The sequence below is a fragment of the Jaculus jaculus genome, chromosome 2, assembly GCF_020740685.1.
Source record: "Jaculus jaculus isolate mJacJac1 chromosome 2, mJacJac1.mat.Y.cur, whole genome shotgun sequence".
Taxonomy (NCBI): domain Eukaryota; kingdom Metazoa; phylum Chordata; class Mammalia; order Rodentia; family Dipodidae; genus Jaculus; species Jaculus jaculus.
The window spans coordinates 198635470-198655403 of NC_059103.1; the positions used below are offsets into that span (position 1 = coordinate 198635470).

Consider the following 19934-nt stretch of genomic DNA (forward strand, 5'->3'; position numbering starts at 1 on the left):
CTTCACGTTTCTGCAAAGAGTTGGTATGGGATTGCTCTGTCCTTACTGGCATGCTAGAATGCCCTCGTGGGGCTACCTGCGGTAGGAGGGTATTGGTGGGAGGTTGGGCTATAGATTGAATGTCTCTGGTGGATACAGGTAGATGACTGGGGTAGGAGGGCATTGGTGGGAGGTTAGAATACAGATTGAATGTCTTTGGTAGATACAGGTCATCACCTCTTCATCCTCCAGGAATGGTGCATTGCATTAAAGCCACCAAATATGTTGGCTTGTAATTGTTTATGACATTCTTATCTTAAAATTTTTTTGTTTATTTTTATTTATTTATTTGGGAGTGACAGACAGAGAAAGAGGGAGAGTGAGTGAGTGAGGGAGGGAGAGAGAGACGCACAGAGAGAGAGAGAGAGAGAGAGAGAGAGAGAGAGAGAGAGAGAGAGAGAGGAAGAGGAAGAAGAAGGAGGAGGAGGAGGAGGAGGGGAGGAAGACAGACGCACAGAATGGGCACGCCAGGGCCTCAAGCCACTGCAAATGAACTCCAGATGTGTGCGTCCCCTTGTGCATCTGGCTAACGTGGGTCCTGGGGAATCAAGCCTTGAATAGGTGTCCTTAGGCTTCACAGGCAAGTGCTTAACCGCTAAGCCATCTCTCCAGCCTGACATTCTTATCTTTTTAGTGAGTGCAAATCCATTACTTCTTATCCCAGTTATTTTCCAGTTTTATCATAAAGCAATTTCTGATGTTGATTTTCTAATTCATTATTTTTTTCTCCTTACCTTAGGCATAAATTATGCTTTTAAAAAATTTAGTTACTAGAGAGAGAGCAAGAAAGAGAGGAGGGAGAGAGAAATAAATGAACCAGGGCCTCCAGCCACTGCAAATGAACTCCAGATGCATGCACCACCTTGTGCATCTGGCTTACGTGGGTCCTGGGAATTGAACATGGGCCCTTTGGCTTCACAGGCAAATACTTTAACCGCCAAGCCATCTCCAGAGCCCCAATTTTATGCTTTTTTAGTCTGACTTTTTACAGTGGAGAGTTAATTAATTGACCTTGGACCCATCTTTTTCTTCTTGATATGAACAATTAAAGGATAGGATCCTTGTGCTCAGGGGACATCTTCTCAAGTTGATGTGGTATGTTTCTATTACTGCTCAGTTATTAAGGATTTTTTTGCCTGTTTACTTGTGTGTGGTGTGTGCATGTGTATGCAAGTTGAGGCCAGAGACCCAAGTCATGTGTCTTCCTCAGCTGCTCACCACCTTATGTTTTTTGAAACATGGTGCCATTGAACTTGGAGCTCACTGATTCCTCCTTGCCTTGGTGGTGCTGGGATTACGGGTGCATGCCACCATGCTCAATTGTATGGGAGTGCTAGGAACCTCAACGCAGTTCCTTTTGCTGCTGGCATGTGCTGTACTGACTGAACCACCTCCTTAGCCCTCAAGGATTTTTTTTTTACATATGTGTGTATGCATGTGGTGTGTGTGCATATGCGTACATGTGGAGGCCAGAGGCTGATGTCGAGTGTCCTTATCACTCTTCACCTGATTCTTTGAGAAGGGTTTCTAGCTGAGTCTCACTGAATTGGCTGGACTGACTAGTCAGTGAGCCCCTGGGATGCCTTGTCTCTGCCTCCCCCGTGTTGGGATTGTAGGAGTACACTGCCACATCTGGCATTTTGTGTGGGTACTAGACAACGGAACGTGGGTCCTCAAACGTACGTGGCAAGCCCTTTGCTTACAGAGTTATCTTGCCAACCCCAAAAGGATTTGTGGTTTTTTGTTTATATTTCAAGGCAGGGTCTCACTCTAGATTAGGTTAACTTGGAACTTATTCTGTAGCTCCAGGCTGGCCTTGAACTCACAGTGCTCCTCCTACCTCAGCCTCCTGAGTGCTGGAATTAAAGGCGTGTGCCACCGTGCCTGGCTCAAAAGGCTTTTAGAAATGTCCTTTTTGTCTTATTTGTACTGTGTGTCTGTGTTGCTTGGTGTTCAGCATTTAGAGCTTATGTGGTCCTGCAGTTGTTACTGATTCTTGTTTTTCATACTATTATGGTTGGAGAGTATTCGCTGTATGGTATCACTCATTTAAAATGCATTGAGATTCATTGATGGCAGAACATATGGTCTGTCTTGGTAAATTTCCCATGAGTGCCTGAACGGAGGCTGTGTTCTCAGTTGATGTCTGCAGCATTCCATAAATGTCAATTAGGAGATGTTTGTGAGTTTGTTCAAATTGCCCATATCCTTATTGATTTTTTTGTCTCCTTAACTCTTTTAATTATTTTAACAAAGGGACATTAAAACCTCCAAGTTAGGTTGTGATTCTTTCTATTTCTTTATTTTTTAAGATAAATTTTACTGCATATACTGGAGGCTCCTAATGTGATTTTATAGGTATTGTTTGTAATAAAATAATTACTGTAGTGAAACAGATTAACACGTCTGCCAGTTTATATAGTTACTTTTCTTTTTTGACAGAACAGCTAAAATGTGCTCATGCAACAAAATTCTCTAGTCTAATACCGTTTTGTTAACTTGCTTTGCACAGGATGCACTGGCCCTCCTGACTTGTTCATCCTGCGTATCTGGTAGTTTGCAGCCCTTGACCCGCATCTCCTTCCCCTCCTCCCCCACACGTCATAACCACTGATTCTTTCTCGTCTTTGTGCATTTCAGCTCCTTAACAATTTCTCCGTAGCATGTGTGTTCCTGTACATGTGAACATACACTCACACACTAAAGTAACAAATTCTGCACACGATGTTTTCCTTTCTGATCTTGGCTTATTTTGCTTAACATAATAAATGCCAAGTGTATCCATGTTTTGACAATTGGCAGGGTCTCTCCTTTAAAACATTATTTAATTTTAACAAAGTTTATTTTAGAGAGAAAGAGGGAATGAGGGAGGGCAGGGGAGAGAGAGAGAGAGAGAGAGAGAGAGAGAGAGAGAGAGAAAGAGAGAGAGAGAGAGCGAGAGAGAGCGAGAGGACATCAGGTCCTTCAACTGCTGTGAACAAGTACAGAAGCATGCATCACCTGTGCATCTGGCTTATGTGGGTCCTGCGGAGTTGAACCTGGGTCTTTTGGCTTTGCAGGCAAGTGCCTTAACTGCTAAGCCATCTCTCTAGGCTCTCTTTTATTTAATTGTAAGGGTATGTGTATGTGTGTGTGCTGCTGCAGTTAGAGGCGAGGAGAATCAGTGAATATTGGGGTTCCAGTAGGAAATTTTCCCTAGAGGAATGCAGAACTGAGCATTAATTGTAGTGGCTGTCCTCACTCCAGCTTCCTGCATGTAGGTCCATTGACAGGTAGACCATGCATTGTATGACTTCTTTTTGGACAACTTGAAAGTGCCATTGAGCACTTAAGTAGTGTTTCCCCAGTGTGGTGTGGAGATAAAGGGTTCAACCTCTTGAAACATCTTAACCCGACTTGTGCTCCCAACATGAGGCACATGAGGTTACTTGCATGGTTTCCACAGAGGGCGACCTGCCATCTGGAGGCTGAAGTGTTTCCACGTTGCAGATGACTGCTTACTTCCTACTTCCCACAGGAGGCTGTTCAGGGACGGGCTTCCCACCCAGTGCAGTGTCAGGCTGAGGAAGTCTCTTTTGGGGTCTTTCTGGTGTGTGTGAATGTACCCACTTTGTTCTCTCTGCAGCTCATTCTTGTGCACCATCTCATGCTTCCCAGAGTGCGGCCAGGTGTTAGTGATGTAACCAGCTCATCTCTGGGACACTACCCATCAGTTTGTCATCTCATCTTGTCCTTTGGGAGCCCACAAACTCTCACTGCTTCAGGCCAGCCAGGTTCTGAAGGTAGAACATCTTCTATTGAAGTTGCAAGTCACATGGAGTAGGCCCAGTTCTGTGTTCAAATTCAGATGCACTCAGCTCTTCCCTTTAAGTGACTTATTTTTCTCTAGTATTTTACAGAGAAAAGAGGCACCAGAAGGTGTGAACTCTTTTGTCCATACCTGTCCCTCTTAGGTCCTTACTTCTCTTAAGTCTTTTTTTAAGGTATAGAGAGATTTTTATTAGATTAAAAGAAGTAAAGAAGAGAGAAGATGAAGAGCTCCTGCCCATGAAAAGGCAGGATGGGGTAAAGTCCCAAAGTACAGAGAACTTGGGCTAGAGAGATGGCTCAGTGGTTAAGGGCCCTTGCTTGCAAAGCCTCACAGCCTAGGTTCAGCTCACTGGTACCCACATAAAGCCAGATGCACAAAGTGGTGTGCATGTGTCAGGAGTTTACAGCAGCATGAGGCCCTGGTATACCCATTCTTTTTCAGATATATTTAAAAATAATCTCTTAGGCTGAGCATGGTGGTACATGCCTTTAATCCCAGCACTTGGGAGGTAGAGGTAGGAGGATTGCCATGAGTTTGAGGCCACCCTGAGACTATATAGCGAATTCCAGGTCAGCCTGAGCTAGAGCAAGACCCTACCTTGAAAAACCAAACAAAAACACAAACCTCTTACTACCAGCAGATATAGTAAAGAATATAATTTTAAATAAGTAGAGAGAGTTCCTGTCCATGAGACAGTCCCACTTACAGACCCAAATTGGGGTTATTGATAGGGTCTGAATGGGAGCTGAGCTGACCAGCCACTGTGCCAAGTTTAGAGTCCATCCTTCCAGGAATCTTTTTTTTTTTTTTTAAATTTTATTTATTTATTTGAGAGCGACAGACACAGAGAGAAAGACAGATAGAGGAAGAGAGAGAGAATGGGCGCGCCAGGGCTTCCAGCCTCTGCAAACGAACTCCAGACGCGTGCGCCCCCTTTTGCATCTGGCTAACATGGGACCTGGGGAACCGAACCTTGAACCGGGGTCCTTAGGCTTCACAGGCAAGCGCTTAACTGCTAAGCCATCTCTCCAGCCCCCTTCCAGGAATCTTAAGTCTAGGAAAGAGGAACTGATTCCTAGGGAAGGACTCAGGTATTGAGAAGCCAGCTCCTTCTCTGACCTCCAGCAAAGTGGAGACTGCAAGAGCAGGCTTAGTGATGTTGCTCGCTTTAACTTTTGAGGATTAAAATGTCTCAGTCCCCCATCTGAAGAAGCAACTCTAACAGCCTTTAAGGAACTGGGGTGATGACTGGTCTGGCTTCTTCAAGCCGAGTGGGTCATTGAGTGTGGCACTTGGGGTACTTCCACAGAGGATCTATCTAAGGAACCCTGAAAGTGCATTGACAGAGTGTGGGAAGACAATGCTGGAAGAAAATGTTGGAGAGAAAGAATAAAAGTAGTTAGTTAGGGGAAGTGGGAGTTGAGCAAAGTGTTACTCCTCAGGGTTTCATATTTGTAGACTTTTAGGCCGTGGAGGGTGATCAGAATGACTCAGATAGATGGAGTTAGATTGCCACAGGACCCTCTGAATGTGAGCTGATTATAAGCAAGAGGAGAGAAAGTTAAAACAGCAGCCAAGGGGTGGAGAAATGGCACTGTGGGTAAGGTGCTTGTCTGCAAAGCCTAATAACTGCTTTGATTCCCCAGTACCCCATGTAAATCCAGATGCACAAAGTGGCACATGTATCTGGAGTTTGTTTGCAGTGGCTAGAGGGCCTGGCATGCTCAGTCTTTCTGTCTCTCTTATCTCTCCCTCCCTCTCTCTGCTTACAAATAAAATAAAACTTAGAAAAACACCACCAGCAGCTAAGTATACAGGGTCTAAAGATGAGCAGAGTTAACTATTCCCAGAAATGATAGGCATAATTCTCTTTTATCATGAAGATCCAGAAATCCATTTATAAACCTGTTCACCAGATGGCATGGTGGTGTCTGGCATAGTCTATCCGATTTCTTGTAGATCTTGTAAAGCAGATGAGACATCAGAATTGTCAATACTACAAAACCTTGACAATGGCACTGATGTCACTCTGAGCAAGGACTTTACTTTCTGGCTGTACTTTTCTTTATGAATGGTTAAGACTAAGTTGGCAGCCAAAATATAACTCTCTCTCTCTAGTTTTAAAGGTCAGTCACAGCTCTATAGGAGAGACTTTTAGGAACCTGGGAGGAGCTCTGTGGCTCAGCATTTGTGCCGTCTGCTAGGGGAGTTGGCTGTGCTGACCATGTGGCTTCCCTTGGAAGCATTTCTCTGTTGGGACTCTCCTCTGAGACTGCATAGTGTTTTGGAGTTCCGTCTCTGGGTCTCAGTGTCCTCTCTGACCAAGAAGACACATGACTTATCAGAGTTGGAGAACACACTAGGAGTGTCCCACCATCTCCTGTGGCCTTTTTGACCTGGGAATAGTAACCAAAATACTACTTATTCTTTTTTTTTTTTTTTTTGAGGTGCTATTTTGAGGTGCAGTCTCTGGGTGGCCTCAAACTCAAGGAGTTCCTTCTACCTCTGCCTCCCAACTGCTGGGATTAAACCCAGCCTTAGTTGTTCTTGTAGCTCTGGTGTCTCAAATTGATTTTGGCTTCTACACATGGTTGTTAAGCACTCAGGAGCACATTTACACCGATCTTGAAGAAGAGTGTGGCTACAGAGAAGATAAAACCTTAGTCTTTTTTTTTTTTTTTTTTTTTTAGTATATAAAAGCAAAGAACATTTATTCTGCAGAATTAGCCAGCATGCGAGGTCAACCATTCATAGAAAATGGCGACCATGAGAGGAGCATACAGCCCCCTTTTAAGCACAGCTAGGGGAATTTCAGGCAGGTTAGGTAATCTTTTTTTTTTTTTTTTTTTAAATTTTTATTAACATTTTTCATGATTATAAAATATATCCCATGGTAATTCCCTCCCTCCCCACCCCCACACTTTCCCGTTTGAAATGCCATTCTCCATCATATTACCTCCCCATTACAATCATTGTAATTACATATATACAATATCAACCTATTAAGTATCCTCCTCCCTTCCTTTCTCCACCCTTTATGTCTCCTTTTCAACTTACTGGCCTCTGCTACTAAGTATTTTCATTCTCACGCAGAAGCCCAGTCATCTGTAGCTAGGATCCACATATGAGAGAGAACATGTGGCGCTTGGCTTTCTGGGCCTGGGTTACCTGACTTAGTATAATACTTTCCAGGTCCATCCATTTTTCTGCAAATTTCATAACTTCATTTTTCTTTATCGCTGAGTAGAACTCCATTGTATAAATGTACCACATCTTCATTATCCACTCATCTGTTGAGGGACATCTAGGCTGGTTCCATTTCCCAGCTATTATAAATTGAGCAGCAATAAACATGGTTGAGCATGTACTTCTAAGGAAATGAGATGAGTCCTTTGGATATATGCCTAGGAGTGCTATAGCTGGGTCATATGGTAGAACAATCTCTAGCTGTTTTAGGAACCTCCACACTGTTTTCCACAATGGCTGGACCAGATTGCATTCCCACCAGCAGTGCAGAAGGGTTCCTTTTTTTCCACATCCCCGCCAACATTTATGATCATTTGTTTTCATGAGGGTGGCCAATCTGACAGGAGTGAGATGGAATCTCAATGTCGTTTTAATCTGCATTTCCCTGATGACTAGTGACGTAGAACATTTTTTTAGATGCTTATATGCCATTCGTATTTCTTCCTTTGAGAACTCTCTATTTAGCTCCATAGCCCATTTTTTGATTGGCTTGTTTGATTCCTTATTATTTAACTTTTTGAGTTCTTTGTATATCCTAGATATTAATCCTCTATCAGATATATAGCTGGCGAAGATTTTTTCCCATTCTGTAGGTTGCCTCTTTGCTTTTTTCACTGTGTCCTTTGCGGTGCAAAATCTTTGTAATTTCATTAGGTCCCAGTGGTTAATCTGTGGTTTTATTGCCTGAGCAATTGGGGTTGTATTCAGAAAGTCTTTGCCAAGACCAATATGTTGAAGGGTTTCCCCTACTTTTTCCTCTAGGAGTTTCACAGTTTCCGGTCTGATGTTGAGGTCTTTAATCCATTTGGACTTAATTCTTGTGCATGGCGAGAGAGAAGAATCTATTTTCATCCTTCTGCAGATATATATCCAGTTTTCAAAACACCATTTGCTGAAGAGGCTGTCTTCTTCAATGAGTATTTTTGGCATTTTTATCGAATATCAGGTGGCTATAGCTACTTGGGCTTACATCTGGGTCCTCTATTCTGTTCCACTGATCTACATGTCTGTTTTTGTGCCAGTACCATGCTGTTTTTGTTACTATGGCTCTGTAGTATAGGTTAAAATCAGGTATGGTGATACTACCAGCCTCTTTTTTGTTGCTCAGTATTATTTTAGATATTCGAGGTTTTTTGTGATTCCAAATGAATTTTTGGATTGTTTTTTCTATTTCCATGAAGAAAGCCTTTGGAATTTTGATAGGGATTGCATTAAATGTGTAGATTGCTTTAGGTAAGATTGCCATTTTCACAATATTGATTCTTCCAATCCAGGAACAAGGGATGTTTCTCCACTTTCTAGTGTCTTCTGCAATTTCTCGCTTGAGTGTTTTAAAGTTCTCATTGTATAGATTCTTTACTTCCTTGGTTAGGTTTATTCCAAGGTATTTTATTTTTTTTGATGCAATTGTGAATGGGAGTGATTCTCTGATTTCATCCTCTGTGTGTTTGTTGTTAGCATATATGAAGGCTACTGATTTCTGTGTATTTATTTTGTATCCTGCTACATTGCTGTAGGTTTTGATCAGCTCTAACAGCTTGCTAGTAGAGTCTTTAGGGTCCTTTATGTATAGAATCATGTCATCTGCAAATAATGATAACTTGATTTCTTCCTTTCCAATTTGTATCCCTTTTATGTGTGTCTCTTGCCTTATTGCTATGGCTAAGACTTCCAAAACTATATTAAATAGAAGTGGGGACAGTGGACACCCTTGTCTTGTTCCTGATTTTAGTGGAAAAGCTTCCAGTTTTTCCCCATTTAGTAATATGTTGGTTGTAGGCTTGTTATAAATAGCCTTTATTATATTGAGATATGTTCCTTCTATTCCCAGTCTCTGTAGGACTTTTATCATGAAGGGATGTTGGATTTTGTCAAATGCTTTCTCTGCATCTAATGAGATGATCATGTGATTTTTGTCCTTCAACCCGTTTATGTAATGTATTACATTTATAGATTTGCGTATGTTGAACCATCCCTGCATCTCTGGGATAAAGCCTACTTGGTCAGGGTGAATGATCTTTTTGATATACTCTTGTATTCTGTTTGCCAATATTTTGTTGAGAATTTTTGCATCTATGTTCATGAGGGAGATTGGTCTGTAATTTTCTTTTTTTGTTCTATCTTTGCCTGGTTTTGGTATCAGGGTGATGCTGGCCTCATAGAAGGAGTTGGGTAGAATTCCTTCTTTTTCTATTTCCTGGAAAAGCTTAAGAAGCAATGGTGTTAGCTCTTCCTTAAAAGTCTGGTAAAATTCAGCAGTGAATCCATCCGGGCCTGGGCTTTTTTTAGTTGGGAGATTATTGATAACTGTTCGGATCTCCATGTTTGTTATAGGTCTATTTAAGTGATTAATCTCATTTTGATTTAATTTAGGTAGGTCATATAACCTTAGTCTTGAGCAACACAGATCTAGTTAAAGAATGGCACACAGGTTCAAAGTCAATTAGTCTAACATTAGGTCTAATTGTCTGCTGACATTGTAAGCCATGTCTAGAACACAGAAAGCATTCGTGTCTTATCTTTTAAAATATCTAACAGCTGTCACTAAGGAAGAACACAAGTCCTGGAAACAATTTTTATTAACAAGTTTACAACACATGGGGATTGTTTAGTTAAAAAGCAACTCAAGCAGGATTGAGTCCTGAGATTGCTGCTTTAAGATAATCGTGAGAATCTTGAGAAATGTCTCCAAAGTTAATTTGGTGGCCTTTGGAATTAAGAGAGCTTTGGTTGTCTTTTCTTGGAAGCAGGTTGGCCTCAAATTCCTGATCCTGCTGCCTATACCTCTCAAGTGTTAGGATTAGAGGTGTGAGCCGGCACACCCTGCACAATGCTCTGACTCCCAGTAGTTTTCTAAAGTGCTTGGTGCTGGGTCTAAGGGGGCTAGCTACCACACCCAACAGAATCTTGGTATGCTCAACAATCTCTCAAACTGCTTGCAGCTCTTAGGGAGTAGGTTGGAGACAAAGAGTTGGACATGGGGGAATCCTCAGCCCACTCAGAGTTCTGTTAGGGGCCCAGGTTTCCTTATCTTCCAGAAGGCATTTTAGGCAGAAAAGATTAATGCATTGCTTTTGAGACTTTGAGGATAATTATTTTTTGTAAGCTCTGCAGATGTAACTCTTCCAATGCTTCGCAGAAAGGCAAGGCCAGTTCTTTGTGGAACCTTGGAGGACACAGCTCCTCAGTGCAGGGTGAGAAAGACAAGCCTAGCCTACTGTATCTACCCAGATGTCTCCATGGGGCCTCAGCTCCTGTATGAAGAGACGTCTGTCTTTGTGCTTTGTACCCACTCCTGCAGCCGGGGAACAGGACTGCGGAAGGTCTGTCTGGCTGGGGCCCCCATCCCAGTGTGACCTTGCAGTATATTTTCTTATTGCTCTGTTTTCCTCCTCTTATCCCTGCCTTCTCTGATTTAGTCGCAGAATCTGGTTGGATCCAGAGCCAGTAGGCTGTCCTTGGGGAGGCCCTTTCTCTATGTATGTGAGGCAAGTACTGTAGCCATGTGTGGCACTTCTATTTAATTAGAGGTAGGGGGCCTCAAAACTAGGTGCCCAGCCAGGGTACATGTGGCTCCATGGCATCCAGGAGTGCCGAGATGGCATAGTATTTTAGAGCAAAGAGAGCCTACTCATGTGGCAGTTTGAAGATCATATTTGGAAGTCTAGGGTTTAAGGATTAAAATTCTTACCAAAGGGGCTCAAAAATTTGGTATATAGATTTAAATCCTTACTGCTAGGACCCTAAGTAGGGCCTATGGATTTAGCTCCTTACTGATGTTACTCTAAATATTTGTTTGGCTGTGTGGGATCTATGACTTTTCTCTTGGCACCATGCATATGGCATGTCTCAGTCAGCATTTCCTCATTTAGCCTGCAAGCACACTTCAGCTTGAAGCACTATTGACCAAAAATGTCTAGAGTCTATAGCATGCAGACTTGATAGCACTCAAGGTGAATTTTCCATTCAAACCTATTGGGCTTAAGAAAGCCATACTGTAATTTACCACATGCAATACAGAAACCAAAAGTATTTCAGATAAAGCATCTTATTTCCTCTAAAACCAGAATGAAACCAGAAGATATCAGAAGGACGTAGTTATTAGGAAATGTCTCTAACCCTCTAGCAATCTCTTCATTCCTTGGGTGGCTGGTTTTCAGATCCAGGTGGAGGACTTTAGGACCCAGCAGATGAGTCTGTTTCAGCCTCCCACTTAACTGGGGTCTTGTTTTTGCTGAGCAAGTCACTACTACATGGTCCCTGCCTGTGGAGTCTGGCTGTGGGATCTTTCTACTGCCACCTCACTGCTGTTTACTGTCTGGCATGGGTCATGGCCCTGCGGGGCCTGGGTGCGCCATGGAGTTCCCTTCACTGGATGCACAGGTTTTGCCCACATGAGCCCCACTCTGTGCATGCTACACGAATTAGACCAATGGCTGAGTATATTCTACAAAACTCAGCCCATTTTTTACACATGGTATTTACATTTTGCTATTGGCTTTACAAGCAATAAAAAGAAATGGAAATAAAACAGAAAGTTTAAATACATGTCCATCACAGAAATTTCTCAAATTTACCATCTACCAAGTTTTAAATGTACTCAGTTCCCAAGTGGAATTAAGCTCAAAGAAAAGGGAGAACTGGGGAGACAACAGACCACGCCTTCTGTCACAAGGAAAGCAAGAAGAGGACCCTGGCTGTGGTGTCTCTCATCAGCTCTGGTGTCCTGAATGCCTCCTGCCCAGCGGGTGGCAGTCTGGGAGGTGGAGACTTGCTGGAGATGTTGTTGGGGGCGGGCTTTAGGGTGTTATAGCCTGCTCCCCTTGCTCACTCTGCTGCTGCTGTTGTCCACCTGATGTCAGCAAGGAGGTAGTGCCCAGTGTCTGCCTATGCCATCTTCACCCTGCCACCACGGAGCTTCCCCTTGAGATTGACTCTAAGCCAGAATATACCCATTATCAGCTGCTTTGTGTCAGCAAGGAGAAGGTAACCATAGCTTTTATCCTCTCACATTCCCAGCCAGTGTGCCAACATGAAGCTGGAAGTTTAGGGATTCTCTGCCAGTGCACCAATATGCATCAACACAGCGCTATGATATGAGAATTTTGGGGTGTCCCTGGATTCTTGTCTTATGAATTCAAATTATTGAAATTCATAGACCAGAGAGTAAAATTTAGTAAGGCTTTTATTAGATTAAGAGAAGACTTTTTATTAGATTAAGAGAAAGAAAGGGTAGAGATTATGAAGAGCTTCTGCCCATCAGAAGGCAAGAGGGGGATGCCCCTTCCTAAGACTTTGAAGTATTGGAGTGAGAAAACCCCACAGGCCGAGTGCAGAATCTTTGGCAAGCAGCTGTGTTCTGGGAGGATGCTGTCTGTCATTCATCTGAGAGCACCTCCTGGCTAATAAGCAAACATTGTCACCACCACCTGTGTCATTTTCCTCTGATGGCGAGAAGGATGAGAGAGGTGTGTAAACAGACTTAACCTTAGAAAGCTTTCTGTCTGCATTTGGATTATTTTTATTTTTTATTTACTTGAGAACGGCAGAGAGAAGGAGAGAGAATGGGTGCGCCAGGGCTTCCAGCCATTGCAAACGAACTCCAGACATGTGCGCCCCCTTGTGCATCTGGCTAATGTGGGTCCTGGGGAATCAAGCCTTGAACCGGGGTCCTTAGGCTTCACAGGCAAGTGCTTAACCGCTAAGCCATCTCTCCAGCCCTCTGTCTGCATTTGGAAAGTGGACTTGTGGCTCTGTCTGTTCTGGAATGTGCGAATGTTCTGTTCTGTCCTGCCTGCCAGCGCTCAGGCCTTTGTCTGGTGAATGGCGTATCCTGCAAGGGTCTCGTCCTGTTCTGCATATTCACCGGCTATTCAGGAGAGCCGTCACTCTGATAACCTTAGGGAGCAGAACTTCCTTCTTTCCTCATCTACTGGCCTGTGTTGCTCCAGATCAGGGAGAACCAAAGCCACCTGCTTTGACTGTGTTTACTGAGCCTTGGTTTTGGTTTTGTTTTCAGAAAAGAAAGACGTGACTCAGAGCTTGGAGAGCTACACATCCAAGTGTCCTGGGACAATGGAGCTCATCACCCTCCCAGATGGTCTCACACTGCCCCCGGTGCCCTTCACTAAGCTGCCCATTGTCAGGTAAGATGGCTGTGGGGGGCTTTCAAAGTGTGGGGTGCTAGGCTGCTCATGCAGAGAGACTTTCAGAAGATCCCTACTTACGTTGGTAGCCACCTGGTCCATGAACTTGTGAAGACCAACCACAGGCCTTGGAAGTGACAGTACCTCACAGACAGAAAAATTAGGCTGGCCTACTGTAACTATTGCCCATTGTGTGGCAGAGCCAAAGGTGAACCACAAGCGAGAATAGAGGGTGTCAGGGCAGCCCTTTCTTGCTCACAGACCATCTCCCTGTCCTTAGCCCATGCCAGTGACCCAGGAATGTCAGCTTCTCTCTGTTCTGTGCCTGTGCTTACCTCACCCTCTACTCACTGCAGATAGAGCCACTTGCTATGGCCTGTGGGGCTGCAGCCCCTTCTGTTTCCATCTCACTCTTAGCAGCTGCCATTGTGCATAGACCAGGGCCAACTTCCTTCCTTCCCCCCACACTATGAGATTTGAGTGCAGGGCCTTTAATGCAGAGTGAGGCCCCAGTGGAGGCTTAGGAAGGAATTTCTTCCTAAGTGATGTCTGAATCTCTCAGAGAGTTGTGTGAAGGCTGGAAAGAAACCCTGAAGTCATGTAGTAATGCCGCAGGTTCCCCCTAGCCTTGCTGTGGAAGGGCCTGGGCTTCACTTGCAGTCTTGATGCATTCTGTGGTGTCAGCCAACATCTATGAATGGCAGCTGCTTATTTATGACTCCAAAACTAAACCTGTAGTGTTAAGTAGTACCAAGAACCCAGTGGAACTGTGTGTGAAGAGCACGCGGGGTGAGAGTGCTACGGGAACCACACTTGTGATCATGCAGTGATCTCTGTGTGAGAACACGCGGGTTGAGAGTGCTACGGGAGCCACACTTGTGTTCATGCAGTGATCTCTGTGTGAGAACACGTGGGGTGAGAGTGCTACGGGAACCACACTTGTGTTCATGCAGTGGACTCTGTGTGAGAGCACGCGGGGTGAGAGTGCTACGGGAGACACACTTGTGTTCATGCAGTGAACTCTGTGTGAGAGCACGCGGGGTGAGCGTGCTACGGGAGCCACACTTGTGTTCATGCAGTGAACTCTGTGTGAGAACACGCGGGGTGAGCGTGCTACGGGAACCACACTTGTGTTCATGCAGTGAACTCTGTGTGAGAACACGTGGGGTGAGAGTGCTACGGGAACCACACTTGTGTTCATGCAGTGATCTCTGTGTGAGAACACGCGGGGTGAGAGTGCTACGGGAGCCACACTTGTGATCATGCAGTGATCTCTGTGTGAGAACACGCGGGTTGAGAGTGCTACGGGAGCCACACTTGTGTTCATGCAGTGATCTCTGTGTGAGAACACGTGGGGTGAGAGTGCTACGGGAACCACACTTGTGTTCATGCAGTGGACTCTGTGTGAGAGCACGCGGGGTGAGAGTGCTACGGGAGACACACTTGTGTTCATGCAGTGATCTCTGTGTGAGAACACGCGGGGTGAGAGTGCTACGGGAACCACACTTGTGTTCATGCAGTGGACTCTGTGTGAGAACACGCGGCGTGAGAGTGCTACGGGAGCCACACTTGTGTTCATGCAGTGAACTCTGTTTGAGAGCACGCGGGGTGAGAGTGCTACGGGAGCCACACTTGTGTTCATGCAGTGGACTCTGTGTGAGAGCACGCGGGGTGAGAGTGCTACGGGAGCCACACTTGTGTTCATGCAGTGATCTCTGTGTGAGAACACGCGGGGTGAGCGTGCTACGGGAGCCACACTTGTGTTCATGCAGTGGACTCTGTGTGAGAGCACGCGGGGTGAGAGTGCTACGGGAGCCACACTTGTGTTCATGCAGTGAACTCTGTGTGAGAACACGCGGGGTGAGCGTGCTACGGGAGCCACACTTGTGTTCATGCAGTGAACTCTGTGTGAGAACACGCGGGGTGAGAGTGCTACGGGAACCACACTTGTGTTCATGCAGTGGACTCTGTGTGAGAGCACGCGGGGTGAGAGTGCTACGGGAACCACACTTGTGTTCATGCAGTGATCTCTGTGTGAGAGCACGCGGGGTGAGAGTGCTACGGGAGCCACACTTGTGTTCATGCAGTGATCTCTGTGTGAGAGCACGCGGGGTGAGAGTGCTACGGGAGCCACATTGTGTTCATGCAGTGAACTCTGTGTGAGAACACGCGGGGTGAGAGTGCTACGGGAGCCACATTGTGTTCATGCAGTGAACTCTGTGTGAGAACACGCGGGGTGAGAGTGCTACGGGAGCCACATTGTGTTCATGCAGTGAACTCTGTGTGAGAGCACGCGGGGTGAGAGTGCTACGGGAGCCACATTGTGTTCATGCAGTGAACTCTGTGTGAGAGCACGCGGGGTGAGAGTGCTACGGGAGCCACACTTGTGTTCATGCAGTGATCTCTGTGTGAGAGCACGCGGGGTGAGAGTGCTACGGGAACCACACTTGTGTTCATGCAGTGAACTCTGTGTGAGAACACGCGGGGTGAGAGTGCTACGGGAGCCACATTGTGTTCATGCAGTGAACTCTGTGTGAGAACACGCGGGGTGAGAGTGCTACGGGAGCCACACTTGTGTTCATGCAGTGATCTCTGTGTGAGAGCACGCGGGGTGAGAGTGCTACGGGAGCGACACTTGTGCTCATGCAGTGAACTCTGTGTGAGAACACGCGGGGTGAGAGTGCTACGGGAGCCACACTTGTGCTCATGCAGTGAACTCTGTGTGAGAACACGCGGGGTGAGAGTGCTACGGGAGCCACACTTGTGTTCATGCAGTGAACTCTGTGTGAGAGCACGCGGGGTGAGAGTGCTACGGGAACCACACTTGTGTTCATGCAGTGATCTCTGTGTGAGAGCACGTGGGGTGAGAGTGCTACGGGAACCACACTTGTGTTCATGCAGTGATCTCTGTGTGAGAGCACGCGGGGCGAGAGTGCTACGGGAACCACACTTGTGCTCATGCAGTGAACTCTGTGTGAGAGCACGCGGGGTGAGAGTGCTACGGGAGCCACACTTGTGTTCATGCAGTGATCTCTGTGTGAGAACACGCGGGGTGAGAGTGCTACGGGAGCCACACTTGTGTTCATGCAGTGATCTCTGTGTGAGAACACGCGGGGTGAGAGTGCTACGGGAGCTGCACTTGTGTTCATGCAGTGAACTCTGTGTGAGAACACGCGGGGTGAGAGTGCTACGGGAACCACACTTGTGTTCATGCAGTGATCTCTGTGTGAGAGCACGCGGGGTGAGAGTGCTACGGGAGCCACACTTGTGTTCATGCAGTGATCTCTGTGTGTGAAGAGCACGCGGGGTGAGAGTGCTACGGGAACCACACTTGTGTTCATGCAGTGATCTCTGTGTGAGAGCACGCGGGGTGAGAGTGCTACGGGAGCCACACTTGTGTTCATGCAGTGAACTCTGTGTGAGAACACGCGGGGTGAGAGTGCTACGGGAACCACACTTGTGATCATGCAGTGATCTCTGTGTGAGAACACGCGGGGTGAGAGTGCTACGGGAACCACACTTGTGTTCATGCAGTGATCTCTGTGTGAGAGCACGCGGGGTGAGAGTGCTACGGGAGCCACACTTGTGTTCATGCAGTGATCTCTGTGTGAGAACACGCGGGGTGAGAGTGCTACGGGAACCACACTTGTGTTCATGCAGTGATCTCTGTGTGAGAGCACGCGGGGTGAGAGTGCTACGGGAGCCACACTTGTGTTCATGCAGTGAACTCTGTGTGAGAGCACGCGGGGTGAGAGTGCTACGGGAGCCACACTTGTGTTCATGCAGTGAACTCTGTGTGAGGACACGCGGGGTGAGAGCGCTACGGGAACCACACTTGTGTTCATGCAGTGAACTCTGTGTGAGAACACGCGGGGTGAGAGTGCTACGGGAGCCACATATGTGATCATGCAGTGATCTCTGTGTGAGAACACGCGGGGTGAGAGTGCTACGGGAGCCACACTTGTGTTCATGCAGTGATCTCTGTGTGAGAACACGCGGGGTGAGAGTGCTACGGGAGCCACACTTGTGTTCATGCAGTGAACTCTGTGTGAGAGCACGCGGGGTGAGAGTGCTACGGGAACCACACTTGTGTTCATGCAGTGAACTCTGTGTGAGAACACGCGGGGTGAGAGTGCTACGGGAGCCACACTTGTGTTCATGCAGTGATCTCTGTGTGAGAGCACGCGGGGTGAGAGTGCTACGGGAGCCACACTTGTGTTCATGCAGTGATCTCTGTGTGAGAACACGCGGGGTGAGAGTGCTACGGGAACCACACTTGTGTTCATGCAGTGATCTCTGTGTGAGAGCACGCGGGGTGAGAGTGCTACGGGAGCCACACTTGTGTTCATGCAGTGAACTCTGTGTGAGAACACGCGGGGTGAGAGAGCTACGGGAGCCACATTGTGTTCATGCAGTGATCTCTGTGTGAGAACACGCGGGGTGAGCGTGCTACGGGAGCCACACTTGTGTTCATGCAGTGGACTCTGTGTGAGAGCACGCGGGGTGAGAGTGCTACGGGAGCCACACTTGTGTTCATGCAGTGAACTCTGTGTGAGAACACGCGGGGTGAGCGTGCTACGGGAGCCACACTTGTGTTCATGCAGTGAACTCTGTGTGAGAACACGCGGGGTGAGCGTGCTACGGGAACCACACTTGTGTTCATGCAGTGAACTCTGTGTGAGAACACGCGGGGTGAGAGTGCTACGGGAACCACACTTGTGTTCATGCAGTGAACTCTGTGTGAGAACACGCGGGGTGAGAGTGCTACGGGAACCACACTTGTGTTCATGCAGTGGACTCTGTGTGAGAACACGCGGGGTGAGAGTGCTACGGGAGCCACACTTGTGTTCATGCAGTGATCTCTGTGTGAGAACACGCGGGGTGAGCGTGCTACGGGAGCCACACTTGTGTTCATGCAGTGAACTCTGTGTGAGAACACGCGGGGTGAGAGTGCTACGGGAACCACACTTGTGTTCATGCAGTGGACTCTGTGTGAGAGCACGCGGGGTGAGAGTGCTACGGGAACCACACTTGTGTTCATGCAGTGATCTCTGTGTGAGAGCACGCGGGGTGAGAGTGCTACGGGAGCCACACTTGTGTTCATGCAGTGATCTCTGTGTGAGAACACGCGGGGTGAGAGTGCTACGGGAGCCACATTGTGTTCATGCAGTGAACTCTGTGTGAGAACACGCGGGGTGAGAGTGCTACGGGAGCCACACTTGTGTTCATGCAGTGATCTCTGTGTGAGAGCACGCGGGGTGAGAGTGCTACGGGAGCCACATTGTGTTCATGCAGTGAACTCTGTGTGAGAGCACGCGGGGTGAGAGTGCTACGGGAGCCACACTTGTGTTCATGCAGTGATCTCTGTGTGAGAGCACGCGGGGTGAGAGTGCTACGGGAACCACGCTTGTGTTCATGCAGTGAACTCTGTGTGAGAGCACGCGGGGTGAGAGTGCTACGGGAGCCACACTTGTGTTCATGCAGTGGACTCTGTGTGAGAACACGCGGGGTGAGAGTGCTACGGGAACCACACTTGTGTTCATGCAGTGAACTCTGTGTGAGAACACGCGGGGTGAGAGTGCTACGGGAACCACACTTGTGTTCATGCAGTGATCTCTGTGTGAGAGCACGCGGGGTGAGAGTGCTACGGGAGCCACACTTGTGTTCATGCAGTGAACTCTGTGTGAGAACACGCGGGGTGAGAGTGCTACGGGAACCACACTTGTGATCATGCAGTGATCTCTGTGTGAGAACACGCGGGGTGAGAGTGCTACGGGAACCACACTTGTGTTCATGCAGTGATCTCTGTGTGAGAGCACGCGGGGTGAGAGTGCTACGGGAGCCACACTTGTGTTCATGCAGTGATCTCTGTGTGAGAACACGCGGGGTGAGAGTGCTACGGGAACCACACTTGTGTTCATGCAGTGATCTCTGTGTGAGAGCACGCGGGGTGAGAGTGCTACGGGAGCCACACTTGTGTTCATGCAGTGAACTCTGTGTGAGAGCACGCGGGGTGAGAGTGCTACGGGAGCCACACTTGTGTTCATGCAGTGAACTCTGTGTGAGGACACGCGGGGTGAGAGCGCTACGGGAACCACACTTGTGTTCATGCAGTGAACTCTGTGTGAGAACACGCGGGGTGAGAGTGCTACGGGAGCCACATATGTGATCATGCAGTGATCTCTGTGTGAGAACACGCGGGGTGAGAGTGCTACGGGAGCCACACTTGTGTTCATGCAGTGATCTCTGTGTGAGAACACGCGGGGTGAGAGTGCTACGGGAGCCACACTTGTGTTCATGCAGTGAACTCTGTGTGAGAGCACGCGGGGTGAGAGTGCTACGGGAACCACACTTGTGTTCATGCAGTGAACTCTGTGTGAGAACACGCGGGGTGAGAGTGCTACGGGAGCCACACTTGTGTTCATGCAGTGATCTCTGTGTGAGAGCACGCGGGGTGAGAGTGCTACGGGAGCCACACTTGTGTTCATGCAGTGATCTCTGTGTGAGAACACGCGGGGTGAGAGTGCTACGGGAACCACACTTGTGTTCATGCAGTGATCTCTGTGTGAGAGCACGCGGGGTGAGAGTGCTACGGGAGCCACACTTGTGTTCATGCAGTGAACTCTGTGTGAGAACACGCGGGGTGAGAGAGCTACGGGAGCCACATTGTGTTCATGCAGTGATCTCTGTGT

General features: G+C 47.3%; 1 protein-coding gene across 2 annotated transcripts in view; it reads left to right on the plus strand.

The window, feature by feature from the left end:
* The window catches only part of Trappc9 (trafficking protein particle complex subunit 9), a 562289-nt gene that overhangs the window by 113155 nt on the left and 429200 nt on the right, over positions 1-19934 (plus strand). For both annotated transcript variants that reach the window (XM_045143193.1, XM_045143194.1), the window contains one exon: positions 13116-13242. In XM_045143193.1, the coding sequence (XP_044999128.1) occupies positions 13116-13242 (127 nt within the window). The remainder of the gene's footprint in view (positions 1-13115; positions 13243-19934) is intronic.